Below are 18,636 nucleotides of genomic sequence, written 5' to 3'. Positions count from 1 at the left end.
GATCCTGACCACTGTAGCTGCAGGTACTGTGACACAACTCATCCTGAAATTGCACAGCAGATGAATTGAATTAATTCCCTATAGTAGCTATGCTCTCCCAGCCCCCCCCCCCCTTCTCCAAGTAGTGACTTAGCCTTTCAGCTTCACCTGCTCCTACTTCCAGCAGTGGCTATTCGCCCAGCAGTGACTTGTCAGCTTGGCTCACCCTGCTTTCCCTCCCAGCAATGACTGGATAGCGCATCTCTCCCTGCTCCTTTCTCTCAGCAGTGACTGACAGCTCAGCTCCCACATTCCAGCAGAGCCTTAGATTTTATGTTCTATCCTCCCAGCAGTGACTTAGCACCACTACATCAGAGCTCTGGAACATTCTGCACCAAAGAAGCCAAAGCAACAAGAAAAAGAGAGGCGCCTCTAAGTGCAGTATTGACAATTTATTCAGTAAACAATACAGTTGCAAGAAAACATATGTGAACCCCTTGGGATTACGTGGAGTTTTGCATGAATTGGGCATAAAATGTGCTCTGAACGTCATCTAAGTCACAACAATAGAAGAACACAGTCTGCTGAACATAATACTACACAAACATTAGATGTTGCCATGGTTTAATTGCCTTAACCCAATTGAAATGCTGTGCCATGACCTTAAGAGAGCGATTCACACCAGACATCCCAAGAATATTGCTACACTGAAACAGTTTTGTGAAGAGGAGTGGTCCAAAATGACTCCAGATCGTTGTGCAGGTCTGATCTGCAACTACAGGAAACGTTTGGTTGAGGTTATTGCTGCCAAAGGAGGGTCAACCAGTTATTAAGTCCAAAGGTTCACATACTTTTTCCTCCCTGCACTGTGAATGTTTACATGTTATGTGCAATTAAACCATGGCAACATCTAATGTTTGTGTAGTATTATGTTCAGCAGACTGTGTTCTTCTATTGTTGTGACTTAGATGACGTTCAGAGTACATTTTATGCCCAATTAATGCAAAATTCCACGTAATCCCAAGGGGTTCACATACTTTTTCTTGCAACAGTAGAGAAATTGCACTTACAAGATAAATAGTTAAAAAGACTCATCATGTGGTGTAATAAGATCCAGGTGGGACATCCAGCAGCAAACTGTCTATAGATCTGAAGAAGGAGCCTATTGAGCATGTTTTGAAATGCATTACCGCCCCCTTCACCTCCTACATCTGACTCTGCTCTCCAAGCCTCATTTTGATGCACAGGCACATCCTGGGCTTTACTTCCTGATCCTATAGACAGAGTTAGCTGCTGTACGGCTGGATGTCCCACCTGGATCCTTTTTCACCACATGATGAGTCTTTTTAACTATTTATCTTGTAAGTGCATTTTATCTATTGTTTGCTAAATAAATTGTCAATATTGCACTTTAGAAGTGCCTTCCTCTCTTTTTCTTGTTACTGCATTAGAGCCTTGCTTCCACTCTAAGAAGAGCTGCCTCAATGTTACTGCTCCCGTCCATCCATCCCTGATATCCCTCTGGCACCTTTATCCTACAGCTACAGAGGTTGGGCTCCAACAAGCGCGCCCTATGTAATATACATTTTCAGAGAAGCCAGAGTGCCTACCAGAAGATCGTTCCCAAGCTGCCCTACAGCCATCTTCCCTGTCTCACTCAAAGGCTGAAAACCCCAGTGACAGCACAAGCCACCTACCCACATCCGTCAACGTAAAGGCAAACCTTAGGAGCCAATACATTCTCTCCCCTCCCTCCTATTGTTTATGAACAAGGAACGTGCTGCTGCAGCAATGTTTCAATGCAATGTGATAAAATAATGTATGCATACAGACCATATACAAACCATGGCTTTCTGCACTGTCCTTCCATTGGCCAATGATCTCCAATGCAGCCCAACAGGGCTGGTAGGAAGGTGAAAAAAACAACAAAGGGTTCTACTAAAGAAACTGGCATCGGGGACGGTAGATCACTTCCTCATGAGAAAATAATGATGCAGCACTTTGTGGCTCAGTGCATATTATATTGCTGCTCTCATGGTTTAAATGCAATGGAGTGCGAGGATAAATATCCATGGAAGAAGCAGCGGCTGCCCATTATTCCCAACTCAGACCTGGACAGGGGCCCGGCATCCACTCTTTAAGTCGATTACAAAGTACACAGAGACTTCAGGGACCTCTAAACAGGCCGAGCACAATTCACTTGCTAAAAATAGCTGCGCTATAGGCGCGATGGCGGACTCACCTTGATGGGAGGTTTACGGGTGATGTGGGAGACCAAGAAGTTCATGGCGATATCCTCGCAGTTAATATACTCATCCACCATGTCCCGGATCGCCTGCGGCATCACGTATGAATATAAATACGCATAATACTGGGGAGAGAATACACAACAAGCAGTGTAAGATTCACAAAGACTTATATTTAGTTGTGGTACAGAGAATAGAACAAGTGGTCATTGAAGTAGGCGGATTCTTGACCTATGGGGGTTTATTTACTAAAGCTGGAGAGTGCAAAATCAGACTCACTTCTGCATAGAAACCAATCAGCTTCCAGGTTTCATTGCCAAAGCTTCACTGAACAAGCTGAGGTTAGAAGCCGATTGGTTTCTATGCAGAAGGGAGTCTGATTTTGCACTCTCCAGCTTTAGTAAATAAACCCCCTGATATCTACCTTCACCTCCACTATCATCTGCAGATCTACAGCACAAGGAAGATGTACAGAATGAAGGCAGCCTGAACGGAGTCACGAGATTTCTCATCAATTGGCTTCATGAGCCTAAACAGAGACATGCTTTGTTTACTGCATGCTAATTAGCTCAGTTACAGGGATATGTTTCAATTACATGTAAACCTGATCACTAAAACCTTGTTCAAAAGTGAAAATTTGTAAATCTGCAGCATTGAAATGATTCCTGGCGATCCTGCCATGACGATTCTTCATTAGGCACTTCCTGTAATAAAGTGACAATGTTCTGTCTCCAGGTGCTTCTGAATTGTCCTGCTGTCACATGGGCTCCTGTTGGAGACTACAAGTGGTCATTTTATCACTTTATACAGACACTGTCCATTGTAGTCACCATCAGTATGCCCACCAAGGGGCAGCCATTAGTAGAGCGCATGTACACAGAAGAGACATTCAGTTGGCTGTTCGGCTGAACCAGATGCTTCTTAACTGTGAACCTTGGCTTAAAGTGGTTCTAAAGCACAGTGGCTAAATGGTTAGCACTTCCGCCTGGCAGTACAGGTCGTTGGTTCGAATCCCAACCACGGCACCACCTGCCTGGATTTTGTTCTCCCTGTGCCTGCGTGGGTTTCCTCCGGGTACTCCGGTTTCCTCCCACACTCCAAAAAAGACATGCTGATAGGTTAATTGGATCAAGTATAAATTGGCCCTAATATGTGTATGTATGAGTGTGAGTTAGGGACCTTAGATTGTACACCCCTTGAGGGTTAGGGACTATGAATGTACAATATATATGTGTAAAGCACTGCGTAAATTGACAGCGCTATATAAGTACCTGTAATAAAGAAATTTTTTTCTATGCATTAACCACTTCCTGTCTGCAGTATAGCAGATATACTGCTAAATGGCAACATGGGCGTGCAAAATCAGTATATATACACGTGATGTTGCATTTCCGGGTAGGGGGCGTGCCGCCATGCGCGGCCTCAACTGTCAATCACCGGGTCCTGGCCGGTGATTGCCGAGCATCTCCGATTGGGGGGGAATGGTTTGTAAACATTGCAGTTCTCTCCCCTGTCAGCTCCTGCACACTGCTTTGCATGCTTTACAGTGAAGCACTAACACAGTACACAGCACACAGTTAACCTTTTGATCGCCCCACGTTAACCCCTTCCTAGCCAGTGCCATTAGTACAGTGCCAGTGCTTTTTATTAGCACTGATCACTGTATTGGCGTCACTGAGGATGCCAGTGACACAAAGTCAGTTATCCCCCAGTGTCAGAATGCCCGCCGCAGTTCCGCTATTAGTCGCTGATCGTAATTACATTTTGGCCTAAATTTATGATGTAATTAGATTTTTTACTTTTTACTGGACTTAATAGAAAAAATTCAAAAATATTGTTTTTTTTCCTCAAAATTGTCGGTCTTTTTTATAGCGCAAAAAATAAAAACCGCACAGGCAAATACCACTGAAAGAAAGGCCCTCGATCCCCTCATGTTTTACACTGTATTGATATTGTTCTGTCACATGTTCTGTCCCCCTTTGTAATGTACAGCGCTGAGCAAACTATTGGCGCTTTATAAATACTGTATAATAATAATAAAAAAAGAAAGATCTATTTGTGGGAAAAAAAGGATGTAAATTTCATTTGGGTGCAGCATTGCATGACTGCGCAATTGTCAGTAAAAGTAATGCAGCGCCGTATCGCAAAAAATGGCCTGGTCAGGAAGGGAGTAAATCCTCAGGAGGGCAGGTGGTTAAAGGTAAAAAAAAAAAAATCTTCTGTGTCACAGACTTCCCCCCACCCCCTTCTACTTACCTGAGCCCAATGACAATCCAGCGCTGTGCATAAAAGCTGTGGCTCTTCAGACTCTGTCTCTCCTCAATGGGCAGGTCGATAGCAGCCGGAACTATTGGCTCCCACTCCTATCAATCAAATTCTATGATGAGGAAGTGGGGCCAAGCCCAGCGGCTTCTGTCAACAGATGCAGACAGGCTCCGGAGCAGTGCCCCCATGGAATGCAGCTTTCCATGGAGGCACTGGGTGGGGGGTGGAGGAGCCAGGAACATCAGTGGGGGGGGGGGGGGCCCAAGAAGAGGAGAATTGAGGCTGCTCTGTGCAAAACAATTGCAGCATAACATTATGTTAATTTAAAAAAAAAGGAAACTTTAACATCACATTAATGTTGCCAGCCTACAACAGGAAGTGCTCTTACTGGCAGGATCCCTAGGTTACAGATTTTACAATGGATTCACAAAAAAAAAAATGCTTGCTTAAAGTGGCTGTAAAGGCAAAACATTTTTTACCTTAATGCATTCCCTGCATTAAAGAATACGTAAACCCAACATTACATATTCCTGATAAGTGCCTGCTGTACCATGTACTTGTATACAAAAATGATCCTGTTCTCTTTGCATTGCCCTCTTTGTGTGAAATCTCTGCTGTTCCTGCCAGTTCCTCTGCATTCCTATTAAAAAGTTACCACATTAGGCATGGTTGTGTTGGAAACTCAGCATGCTCTCCTCCAATGATCAGTCTTGTCTTGTCCTGACACCCCCCCCATTTCGGCACAGCCGATCACTGAGAAGTTCAGTGTGCTGCCATTTCTCCTCCCCTAGCTCTTATGCAGCCTAGAATCAATAAATAGGGGGGAAAATGTTTTTATATATTTTTTTTTAACCTATACACAAATGTTTTGCCTTTTATTTCTTTTCTAAACTGAATAGTTTGTTTTACAAGGTGAGGGATTACAGTCACTTTAAGATAAAAATGAAAAAAATATATATATATGTTCCGGTGGAAGCATCACCTTCCCTGAGTCCTATCCGGATCCAGCACTGTGCCCGTCTGCAGCGGGCAGGTCTCTCTCTCTCACTCTCCTCCCAAAACATGGAGGCAGCAGCAGGAGCCACTTTAATCTGATGCTGTCAATCAAATCCTGTGAGCAGGGGGCGGGGCCGAGCCGCACTGTGTTTATCTACAGATGCTCACAGACTGGCTCGGGAGCGAGTCTGCAGGTGTGCCCCTATAGGAAGTGACTTTCTATGGTGGTACACTCAGAAGAGGAGGAGCCTGGAGCAGCGGCAGGGGACCCCAGAAGAGGAAATTTGGGTAACTCTTTGCAATACCACTTCACAAAGCATGTAAGTATAGTATGTTTATTATCTGGAAAAAAAAAAAAACCTGAGCCTTTACAAAAGCCTTAAAGCTGAACACCAATGTTAGCAAATATTCTCTAAAGAATTTTGTATTTTTCCTTGATTTCGGATTGTGTAAATCTGTGCAGTAATCCAGTGCGAGACTTTTCTGCAATAAAGACCAGTCACTCCTACTTTCTCTCCTTATGCAGGATAGCTGGTCTTGTCCCCTCCCGTAGTTTTCTGCAGGCAGCGTGCATTGAGTGAGGTCTGCTTTCTGCACAGGCTGGGTACAGCAACAGTGATGTCACTGCTACTTTTACAAGGTAATATCTGGGTTTGCAAATGCATTTGGTGCATACAAAGTGGATTTACAACTTTTATGGTGATTTTGCAATAAGTTTTTAGAAAATGATATATCATGAGGCATGATGCCAAAACACAAAGAAGTAGATTTTGGGTTTACACTCTAAAGAACTTAGAAGTAGTAGGTGTATGAACCCAACATACTGACTCCCAGCAGGCCCCGTCCTTTTACAGCAACCTCTAACAAATCTGTCCATCTGTGGTCACTAATAGCTGTGATTCTAGTTACAAAATATTTGTGGGGGAGATGGGGTTAAAACCAATTGTTTTTACCGGATGCAAGCAGTAGTTTACCTTATACATAGAGAGGAGGATACGGAGCTATGAGTAGTTTTACCTTGTGGAAGAAGGCAGCTCCCGTCAGCACCATGGACAGCTCACAGGAATAGTTGGAGTTGTAGAGCCAGGACTGGTGAGGGATGTCCCAGGCATGATAACGTCCAGGAAAGCCAACAATGCGGTCCCGTGCTTCCCTCCACACACTGCAATACAAAAGGAGGAAAAGCCTGTAATCTCAAATCACTGGAAAGAGAACACCCTACTGCTAAAACTCTACACCTCCCCATGCAAAAGAACCGGCTACACAGTAGAAAAAAAGTCACGGGAGGAGCACTAAACAACCAGATTTCTGTTTACTTAAATGTTAAAACATATGATTGGTTGGGACAGCATACTGTGTGTTGCAGCACCTTATTCAAAGTCTTTATGTAAGTCCCCATTAATAACAAAGCACAGGTCTGCAGCATGACGGCTTTGTTCATGCATACAATACAGGGTGGATAAAAATCAATGATTTTTTTTTTTTTTAAAAAAATAAAAAAATAAAATCAGATTTTCTTTATTTAAATCGGATTTTTTTTATTTAAATCAGATTTTTTTAAATAAAATGCTTTTTGAGGAAAATATATTACCATCCAAAGGTTATTCCATCATGAAATAAAGATTAGTTTTTTAATTCTGTAGAATAAGGCTGTATATGTTTAATTTTTTTGGTAAATAAATTCCATGAATCCATTCACAATGTCAGGCTCTTCCAGAGGTTTTTGTAAGATTATTGGGCAGTTTCTCTGCCTACAAGATATTATCACAGATGTTTGGTTTACGTTTGCAGTTCTCAAAACTGAAAGCGGAGATCACATGCCTCTTCTTCACAGCAAAAATGTTATAACATGAACAGAGTTAAGAAAAAGACCTTAATCCTAACTTCTACAAACCTATGAATACAGAATCAACCCCTTCAGTGCGAAGTTTCAAGAAGTTTAATGAATAGAAACAATATTTTTCTGATTGTTTGGAGTGGAATAGATCTGCACAAGAATAAAGTGAAACTAAGTGTGAGGAGGAAGGGGCTGACAGTCTAAGTTTCTTAAAATATATATATTTTGTTTAGCCAAATTAGTTAACAAACATGGATGTTTAAGCAAATAATATATGCTGGAATGTTATTGTTTCAGTTGAATAAATCTATTTAAATTGGTATTATTAAGGGAATGATTATTTTTCTCCTTCCTAAATACAACAGAAAAGTTGTCCAAATATGAATGATTAACCTATTAAACTGGGGATAAAAAAACTAATATGAAAAGTTGTTATTCTAAAAATCTTCATCTACTTGTATATTAAAGTTATACCAGCAAGAATTAGTCTTTATGTAGAAAACTAGGATTTAAATCAAGCCTTACTGACTAGTGATTTAAATCGTGATTTAAATCAGTTTGATGTAAATCAAATCCACCCTGATACAATATACAGTTACAATAATATTTGCTGTTCGAGTTCAGTATGTACCAAATACAGAAGCACATAGAGATGCGTACTAAAGCACATTCAAGCTGAAGTAAACTAACTTTTATTCTTTTCTTTTAAAGGGCTCCCAGGAGCGGTTGGACACAATGTGTTAGCATGGCAAACACCTATCAAATGATCGCCTATAGATCTCCTGCTGGTCAGTGGCGCTTCTATTTTCTCCTAATCATCTTTTCAGTTTGGCTGCTTGATTGGTCAGGCCTTGATGATGTCACTCCTGCGCAGGCACAAGAGATTTACATCATCGGGGCACGGGGAGGTGCTGTAAAAGTACACTGAGCTAGGCATGTATGGCTCAGTGTACATTACAACTGATAGCAATGGAGAAACAGAAAAAGGGCGCACCGACCTAGTGCATTATTGTTTAAAATAATTTATTAAAGAAACAAAAATAGATATACTCACAATGGACATAATACCACAGGCATGTCAAACTGAACAAGATGTATGATCCAAACAACATCTGAGTCCATACGATGGAACCCTGGATGACCAACTGGCTAACGCGTTTCGAGGACACAACCTCTTCCTCAGAGGTTGGCTCTGAGGAAGAGGTTGTGTTTAGGTAGGTGTACACAGGTGTCTCTGTGTGTTTTTTTGGGGGGCGAGTAACTCTTAAGGCCTGGCTAGTAGCTCAGGACTTGAAATTTTAAGCCCTGCTTTAAACCATTCTTGAACAATTTTTGCAGTGTGAAAGGGCACATTATCCTGCTGAAAGAGGCCACGGCCACCAAGGAATACTATTTCCATGAAGGGGTGTACTTGATCAGCAACAATGTTTAGGTAGGTGGTAGAGGTCAAGTAACATCTACATGAATGACAGGATCCAAGGTTTCCCAGTAGAACATTGCCCAAAGTATTACACTGCCTCCGCCAGCTTGCCTTCTTCCCATCGTGGTATAATCTCTTCTCAGGGTAAGTGACACACACACACCCTGCCATCCACATGATGTAAAAGAAAACCTGATTCATCAGACCAGGCCACTCTCTTCCATTGGTCCACGATCCAGTTTTTTTTTAATAAAAATAATTTTATTGATTTTCAATATATCACATTCACCATTAAAATTCCAAAATATTCGACATTACACAATTCCCTTATACCTCTTTATCTAAAGAACCCCCCCCCCCCCACTCCCACCCCCATTTCCCTCCCTAATTTTATTCTCTTATTTCCTCTCTCCTCCTCTTTTCTCTTCCCTCTCCAGGAACCCTTCTCTTATCTCCTCTCTATTTTTCTTTAAATTGCTCTTTCAACTTAACCCATTTCTCCCTCTTTCTCTCTGAATCTCTCCATTCTATCTTCTTCCTGATGGTAGAGTTCCTCCATCTTATGTACAGTTGTGTTCTAAATAATAGCAGTCAGACTTCACTAACCGGATCAATCACTGTTTTTGGTAGAAATGATATTTCTAAATAATTTACTAGCAGGTGTAGTAGAGTAATAGAAATCCAACAGACCCAACAGTCATGACATGCATGCTGCTGATTCTGTGTAATTGAATCACTCATTGAAAGGGGCATGTTCAAAATAATAGCAGTGTGGAGTTCTATTAGTGAGGTCATTCATTCTTTGAAAAACAGGTGGCAATTATTGCCCTTATTTAAGGAAGGAAGGCAGCAAATGTTGTACATGCTGGTTACAGTGCATTTCTCTCTGAAATTCTGAGGAAAATGGGTCGTTCCAGACATTGTTCAGAAGAACAGCGTACCTTGATTAAAAAGTTGATTGGAGAGGGGAAAACATATAAAGAAGTGCAGAAAATGATAGGCTGCTCAGCTAAAATGATGGCAAATGCTTCAAAATGGCAACCAAAACCTGAAAGACGTGGAAGAAAATGAAAAACTACCATTCGAATGGATGGAAGAATAGCCAAAATGGCAAGGACTCAGCCAACAATCAGCTCCAGGAAGATGAAAGAAGGTGTAAAGTTCCCTGTGAGAACTGTTACAATTAGAAGACGCCTATGTGAAGCCAAGCTATCTGCAAGAAGCCCCCGCAAAGTCCCACTGTTGGAAAAAAGACCTGTGCTGAAGAGGTTCCAATTTGCCAAAGAGCACATTGACTGGCCTAAAGAGAAATGGCGCAACATTTTGTGGACTGATGAAAGTAAGATTGTTCTTTTTGGATCTAGTGGCCGGAGACAGTTTGTCAGACGACCCCCAAACACTGAATTCAAGCCACAGTACACTGTGAAGACAGTGAAGCATGGTGGTGCAAGCATCATGATATGGGGATGTTTCTCATACTACGGTGTTGGGCCTATTTATCACATACCAGGGATCATGGATCAGTTTGAATACATCAGAATACTTGAAGAGGTTATGCTGCCTTATGCTGAAGAGGAAATGCCCTTGAAATGGGTGTTCCAACAAGACAACGACCCCAAACACACCAGTAAACGTGCAACATCTTGGTTCCAGACCAACAAGATTGACGTTATGGAGTGGCCAGCCCAATCCCCGGATCTTCATCCAATAGAAAACTTGTGGGGTGACATCAAAAATGCAGTTTCTGAGGCAAAACCAAGAAATAGAGAAGAACTGTGGAATGTCGTCCAATCATCCTGGGCTGGAATACCTGATCACAGGGGCCAGAAGTTGGGTGACTCCATACAACACAGATGTACAGCAGTTCTCAGAAACAGTGCGACTACAACCAAATATTCATTAAGTCATTCAAAGGAAAGCAAAATCTTCAAACATTTTCAGTTTATATAGTGAATGTTTGAGTTTGTAAAGAAGAATACAAACACTGCTATTTTTTTGAACCGTCTAATATTCACTTTTCTTCAATTTTTTTTAGAGGAACAACACAAATTTGATCTATTTTTCTTCACGTTTTGATTTGGAATAGAATGTTTCGTGTTCCCAATGCATTTGTGTGGATGGAAATAAAAGCTATTAGAAGGATTTTGAGCTTTATTCACTTTTTTCAACACACTGCTATTATTTTGAACACAACTGTATATAGCCAACCCTACTTATCCAGTCTTTTCTTTTTGGTATTTCCTGCTCTTGCCAAAATGTATGTATCAACCGCTTTGCCACATTTATCAGATGAAATACCAACGAGTTTTATATTTTTCTACTGAAGTCTCAGTTTTATGGAATAAGCATATGCCTGACGGGACCTCAAACCTCCTTATCTCCTGAATTAAATAAATTATTTCTTCCCAATACTCCTGAATTTTAGGGCATTCCCACCATATATGTGCTATTTTGCCTTTTGTCCCACATCCTCTGCAACATAAAGGTGATTTATCTATTTGTTGTTTATGTGCCACACTTGGTGTGATGTACCACCTAGCCAACCACTTGTAATTCATTTCCACCACCGTCATATCTACCGCTCTGTGTACTAATCTAAATATTTTCTTTCTGTTGCTCGTTGAATGTTATTCCTAATTCCTTTTCCCATTTCTCCATGTACAAAGGCGGGGCAACCCCCATCATTTTGGTAAGAATTTTAAATAAATCCAGGAAGTACCTTGTTTCCATGTTTTATTTGTATTAAAAAGTTGCTCTAGTAAATTTAAATCCGTCATTGGTCTTAAGAACTTAGGGAGCGAGCTAACCAAAAATGTTCTAACTGGAGATATCTCCCATGGTCCAGTTCTGATGCTCACATGCCCAATGTAGGAGCTTTTGGCTGTGGACACAGGTCTGCATGGGCAACCTGATCATTCTGAGGCTATGCAGCCCCATACCCAGAAAACTGCGATGAGCATTTTTTCTGCTTTTAACACCTCAACTTCAGGGGCAACATGTTTACTGGCTGCCTACCAACTTTCAAATGCCATTGTAGCGAAATATTCAGTGTTATTCACTTAATCTGTCAGTGGTCATAAAGGTATGGCTGATAGGTGTATGTATGTATGTATGTATGTATGTATAGTGTGTGGAATACATATTACAGTGAAGTCACCGGGACAGGAAATGAATAAGGGGTGTCACCCCCACTGCAGACACAGACAGAAAAAAAAAAACATCTGACAGAGCTTCTAACCCTTCCCAACTCTATCCAAACATACTAACACAGATGTATAGATTCTCCAGCCAGGGTCTAGATGCGGTTGGTACTTGAGCTGCATACACTTTTCGTATTTGAGCTGTGGGTGGCCCTGCCAGCATTCCCCTGCTTGATAAGTGTCAATTGAAGGAGCCAGCTGGACAATATTTGCCAGAACAGTGGCTGCATCCAATCAGATGCAGGCACAGCCCGGGTAGGGAGCAGCTACTACTGCTGAATACAATAGCCGGCAGCGAGAATCCCTCTATCCATGCTGTTTAGTATGGAGGAATAGATTCATTTCTCTTGCCTGATTCTGTTCTGTATGGCCAAGCTTTAGTCTCCCTAATCAGATGCTGATGAAACAAAACCCCACTTACAGTATATACAGTGCACAGTTTTCAGTGATACTAACTATAGGCTTGTGCCTACAAACAGGAGAGCCATGAAGCAAAGCAATGGGGCAAAACTGGAAGCAAAACCTGCATAGAGAATAAACATGGCTGCCCTGTGTAGACACTTAATTACCATACATAGGAACAAGGCTTTTAAAACTTAATCAAACATTGATGAAATTACATCTACTTGACTGATTACTTCCACATGTATACCTTAACCACTTGCACTCCTGAGGATTTACCCCCCTTCCTGAGCAGGCCACTTTTTGTGATACGGCGCTGTGTTACTTTAACCCCTTGGCGCAGGCGCGTCCCGGCCCTTTAAGGGTTTCAGAAGCCGGGCGGCGGGGCGGGGTTTTAGGGTCATGTGACCGCCGTGATTCGCTGTCACATCAGTCACATGATCGGGAAAGGTCCCAATTGAAAAAGGAGATCGGGACCTTTCCGTGAGTACCGGACATGTGTGCTGGGAGCGCGCAGGGCGCGCGCTCTCAGCACATATGTTTGTCTTAATTACGTGCAAATATGCAGCCGCACGGCATCAAGGCCCAGATGCCGGGAGGCAGCAAATTTGCATGCGGCCGGCGCGAAGAGGTTAACTGACAATTGTACGGTCATGCAATGCTGCACCCAAATTGAATTTATACCCTTTTTTCCCCACAAATAGAGCTTTCTTTTAGTGGTATTTGATCACCTCTGTATTTTGTTATTTTTTACTTTCTAAACAAAAAGACAATTGTGTAAAAAAAAAATAAAAAAATTAACTTTTTGCTATAAATCCAATAAAAAATAAATTAGAAAACCAAATTTCGTCAAATTTATGCCAAAATGTATTCTGCTACATGTCTTTGCTAAAAAAAAAATCCAAATACATGTAAATTAATTGGTTTATATGAAAAGTATAGTGTCTACAAATGGCAGTATATATACTGGAATTTTTATTTTTTTTTATACTAGTAATGGCGGCAATCAGAGACTTATAGCGGGATTGCGGTGGGCATTCTGACACTGGAGGGGAACTAACTGCCACTGACATCCCCAGTGACACCAATACAATGATCAGTACTAACAAAAAGCAGTGACACTGCTCTAATGACACTGGGCAGGAAGCGGTTAACGTTTGGGCGATCAAAGGCTTAACTGTGTGCTGTGTGTATTTTACTACAGAGACATGCTGCTTTGTATCTCCCTGCTGTGCATAGAAATACAAAGCAGCATGTCCTTGCTGGCAGGAGAGAGACACCTGTGTTGTTTACACACAGGTCTATTCCCTGTCAGCTTTACAGGGTGATCGCTGGGTGCCGGCAGGGAATCTTCTGCCGGGACCCAGTGGTTGACATCCCTAGACGCCAATGGCAGCGCACACCACCTACCCAGGAATGCAAATCATGTATATATACAAGTGATCTTGTGCAGCCCTGATGCCCTGTAGCAGTACTTCTACTTTAGGGCGGTAGGCAAATTCACCTTTTCACAAAAAATAAATGCACATTTTTTTGTAGGTAAAAAGAAAAATCTGCATTTATAATTTGTTTGTGGAGCTACTAAAGCATTTCACCAGTGATCAGCAGTTCACTGGTGCCATGCAGGTCTCCCCCTGACCTGTCAGTATATCTGCTTGCTTGAACATCCCGTATGGACAAGGAGATATATACTGATAGGAAGATTCAATAAACTACCACAGAGCTGTAGAGCACCGAGGTAATTCATTGAAAACAACAAGCCGACAGCCGCAAAGGCTATCGGAACTTGTAGTTTTCCCATTCACAGAATACTGTGAATGAGGGAGGGAGAAGGCAGGGAAAATAATTGTGAATTTAGGTGAATTGCTCAACCAGGGATCCTCCAGATGTTGCCAGGGGTTCCTTGAGCAATGAGGTCCTACCAGAACGCACCCTCCCGCTCGCCCCCGGCGATCTCCGTGATCGCTGTGTCCTACGGATACAGCTGATCATGTGATGTGGTAAAAGGCCAATCACAGCAGCCTTTTACCACGTGATCAGCTGTGTGCAATGACACAGCAGATCACCAGTAAATGCAGTTGCCGGTTACTGGCTGCACTTTCCTCACGCTGTTACAGTGTGCGGAAAGTACTGCCGATAATCAGCAATTGTCAGAGGACGGATCGGCACCGATGATCAGTGCCCTGATAAGCAGTGTCGCCCACAAGTGCCCAGCAGTGCCGCCATCAGTGCTGCCAGTCCGTGCCCATCATTGTTGCATATCCGTTCCGCCTCATCAGTGCTGCCTATCAGTGCCGCCTCATCAACGCACATCAGTGGAGAAATATTACCTGTTTGCAAAATTTTATAATAGAAACAAAAACTTTTTTTTTCAAAAATTTTGCTCATTTTTTTTGTTTATAAAGCAAAAAAATAAAACACTCAACGGCGAGCACATACCACCAAAAGAAAGCTCTTTGTGTGAAAAAAAATGATACAAATTTCATATGGGTGCAGTGTTGCATGACTGCGCAATTGTCATTCAAAGTGCGACACAGCTGAAAGCTGAAATTGGCCTGGGCACGAAGGGGGTATAAGTGCCCGGTAGGCAAGAGGCTAAGAGGGTTTTAAAACTGAGGAGGAGGTGTGGCTTCTCTATCATGTGATCACTGTCTCTCTCACAGCAGTCACATGATCGGGAGCACACACTCAGCATACCACCTCAGGTCGCTGTGTATGCATTATGTATTCAGCAAAGAGGTTTAAAAAAAAATATAACTAAAGACTACGGTTCCCCATTATTTATATGGACCTGTGTCCAGGGGCGGACTGACAACTCATGGGGCCCCCGGGCAATAGGGGATCATGGGGCCCCTGTGTCCTTGCCCAAACTAAAAAAAAGCCTATGAAAAAGGTACCAGGGGTATCTCATGGGGCCCCCTACTGACCCCGGGCCCTCGGGCATTGCCCGAGTTTCCAAATGATCAGTCCACCCCTGCCTGTGTCTACGACTATCTAGAAAACTATATACATGTTAGAAAATTTCTGCTTGCAACAATAAACACCTCCAGCATCGATGCTAATTAACCCTTACACAACTGTTTGCAACTAATGGGCGTCTGATGGAACCTGCGGTAAATGTATTCACATGCCGCAGGATGTAGGAGAGCAAGGCTGCAGCGGACTGTAAGAAAAGCTCATTATTAAATCGTACGGCCTTCCTTCCACTTAGAATATCATTACCGAGTTATTTTACGGAGATGAGGAATCATGAATTTGCTAGTAGGTCATTAGCTAGCAGGGCATAATTAAATGAGGCTTTGGCGGTACACAAGGGAGTCTAAACACAAGGCGCATCACACTTTACCTCCAACAATTAGCACTCCATAATATCTGCACACAGCTCCGAATGCTATTTCTGGGCAGAAAATAAGTACTTAATGGATCATCACTCCAATCCTGCACCAGCCTGAAAACACAGAGCAGGCTCCGTAATGGGACCTATTTATTAAGGGGTGAAATCATTTTCTCCTCCCTTCTTCATGGCCTGTGCTCTGCTGCTGTTCTTTATCACATGCTTTTCATTGTGAAACTCATTCATTCATTTCACACTGACGTAATCGCTGTCGGAAACTTCTCCACACGCTGAACCTGGTGCAATTCAGTATTTTCAACGGAGTAGAAACAAGCTTTTTTTTTTTCCATTGAATACATTTTAATGGAAAGCTTTTGCATTTCAATTACAGAAACAAATAGTGAAGGAGATGCAGTGAATGATTGTCTATATACAGTATGGTTTAGTTTAGGAAAGAGAGGGGGGTGGAGGTTGCAGTGGTTCTTGTACTAAAGAATAACATACCCTGATTTACACAGAGAATAAATTACTACATGAGCTGTCAGGAGGCAGTGTGTGTGTGAATCACCACTCTTGGAAAATGTTCAATTGTTTAATTGTGTAGAAACAAAAAAAAAAAAAAAAAAAAAAAAATCAGACATGCCTCAAAACTATGTTTAGCTTAACATTCCAACCTTCTGGCTTTACCACCTCCCGCCTGCCATTTAAGGAAATGATAGGTGCAATGCTTTTCTCTCGTTCTGGAAGGCCGTCATATGACGTCCTCGCATTCTAACCGCGCATGCGCGGCGATCGGTGGTGCGCTGTGTCCCTCAGACACAGTGGGGTTTATTTACTAAAGCTGGAGAGTCCAAAATCAGACTCCCTTTTGCATAGAAACCAATCAGCTTCTAACCTCAGCTTGTTCAATGAAGCTTTGGCAATGAAACCTGGAAGCTGATTGGTTTCTATGCAGAAGGGAGTCTGATTTTGGACTCTCCAGCTTTAGTAAATAAACCCCAGTGGATCACCGATCAACGGAAAGAGCTGAAGATGTCGGCTCGGTCATGTGATCAGCTGTGTCCAATCACAGCATTCAAAATAAGTGAAAATTCACTGTGAAAGTGAACATGCTCTAATTATCATTTCCCCTAAAATGTAAGTTCACCTTTTAATAAAAAAATTAAAAGGTTAACACCCTAAACCCTCCTCAACCACCTGTACCCACCCCCACCAGTCAATCACCACATGCCAAGAAAGAGCTGAATACACAGATGTTTTACCAGTCAAAGAATTATTATGTGCATCCATTTCTGAGATTTATACAGCTCTGCCACACAGAACAAACCCTTCCTGGTGGGGCAGCAGACCTGATTCTTCTGTGTTACAATTAAGAAACATTTACAGGTCCCGTCCCTTTCCCGGCATGTGACTGAACATTGGATGAAGCAGCACATTGATGAGATCATCTCTCTGCTCTCTCCTCCTGTCAGCATGTTCTTCACTGCAGCAAAACTGGTTGGCTTCTTGTGCTGCTTCTCCCTCCCATTCCCTGAGCCCTTCTGTGCTGCATCCATTTGTGTTTTTGATATCTAGAGTTAAGATTTAAAAAAACAAACTTTGCTAATGGGAACTCCTAGCTTTATACCCAGGTAACTAGTCATTCTCCAAACCCCCCCACTGTTCCCCACCACCATGCTCGTGTTCCTGCCAAAATCGTGCAAACATCGTAAAGGACTAGGCACAGGCTTGGGAGAGGGAGGGGCGCAGGTTTTCCTCCAATAATGAGAGATCAAAGTAGTCGATTGATTTAATCCAGAAGTGGCTACGTCGTTGTTGAGTACACGTAGGAACAATATCAATCCTTAATATAATTTGTAAGCCGGAGCGGTGTCTATGTGTGTGTGTGTGTGGGGGGGGGCTCTGAGCATAAATTCATCTTTCACAAAGTAGGGTGTTGGGGAGGATGTGAGTGCAGAGAGCACCCGGCACCTCTGGAATTCATTAAAATGTAACACCACATTAAAATCAAGCCAACAACATCCCAGCTCGTGCTAATTATGTAAATGAAGTTTCCCCACAATTCTAATGAAAATATGAATTATTAAACCGATGTGCCACTGAGAGTTCCAGCAATATAAAGGACGTCTCTTGTGCAATTACAGTGCGGCACATTTGGAGATCCGGAGAGCAGAAGAGCTTCCAAATTTTCCTCTATTGGATCCAAAGCCCCCATTTCCCCCCTCCTCCGATCCTCTTTCCTAGGCAATTACCTCTTTATTAGGCCTGATGTATAGCCAGTGTTAGTAAACGCACAACTTTACTGCCAAAGCGAATGCCAACAACCCTGCAAATCACTGGGATTTGTTTTTAAATCAGAGTTTCTTTATTGAAAAGAGAAGGCAGATAAAACATTGATCTGATACAAATTCACATATCTGGTACAAATGGATGTAGAGAAGTATGGCGACTAGAATCATGAGTACCCCTTGTGTAGTGTTAGCAGTCTACTGGAGGAAGTCAGAGATCATCATATTAAAGTGGAGCTTCAGGTATGGATTTTATTATTTTTATTTATTTCAGGTACTTATATAGTGCTGTCAATTTACGCAGCGCTTTTTTACATACATATTGTAAATTCACATCAGTCCCTAACCCCCAAGGGGTGTACAATCTAAGGTCCCTAACTCACATTCATACATACACATACTAGGGACAATTTAGACAGGAGCCAATTAACCCACCAGCATGTCTTTGGAGTGTATTAGGAAACCGGAGTACCTGGAGGAAACCCACGCAGGCACGGGGAGAACATGCAAACTCCAGGCAGGTGGTGCCGTGGCTGGGATTCGAACCGAAGACCCTAGTACTGCCAGGCGGAAGTGCTAACCATTTAGCCACTGTGCTGCCCAATGTGTAATTATATGCATCCTTCCCATACAGGGTAGTTAGTATGCACTCACCAGCCACTTCTATGT

General features: G+C 42.4%; 1 protein-coding gene across 1 annotated transcript in view; it reads right to left on the bottom strand.

The window, feature by feature from the left end:
- EXTL3 (exostosin like glycosyltransferase 3) overlaps positions 1–18,636 on the bottom strand; it is a 206,560-nt gene that overhangs the window by 17,047 nt on the left and 170,877 nt on the right. Inside the window, exons 4-5 of the mRNA XM_089688180.1 lie at positions 6,504–6,648; positions 2,222–2,350 (exon numbers count right to left, since the gene is read on the bottom strand). Coding sequence (XP_089544306.1) covers positions 2,222–2,350; positions 6,504–6,648 — 274 coding nt within the window. The remainder of the gene's footprint in view (positions 1–2,221; positions 2,351–6,503; positions 6,649–18,636) is intronic.

This window comes from Staurois parvus, unplaced genomic scaffold, assembly GCF_062004578.1.
Source record: "Staurois parvus isolate SC_StPar_1 unplaced genomic scaffold, SC_StPar_1.0 ptg000448l, whole genome shotgun sequence".
NCBI classification, from domain to species: Eukaryota; Metazoa; Chordata; class Amphibia; order Anura; family Ranidae; genus Staurois; species Staurois parvus.
The sequence above is the reverse complement of the archived record's forward strand: the minus strand, read 5'-3'. Positions and strand labels throughout refer to the sequence as shown.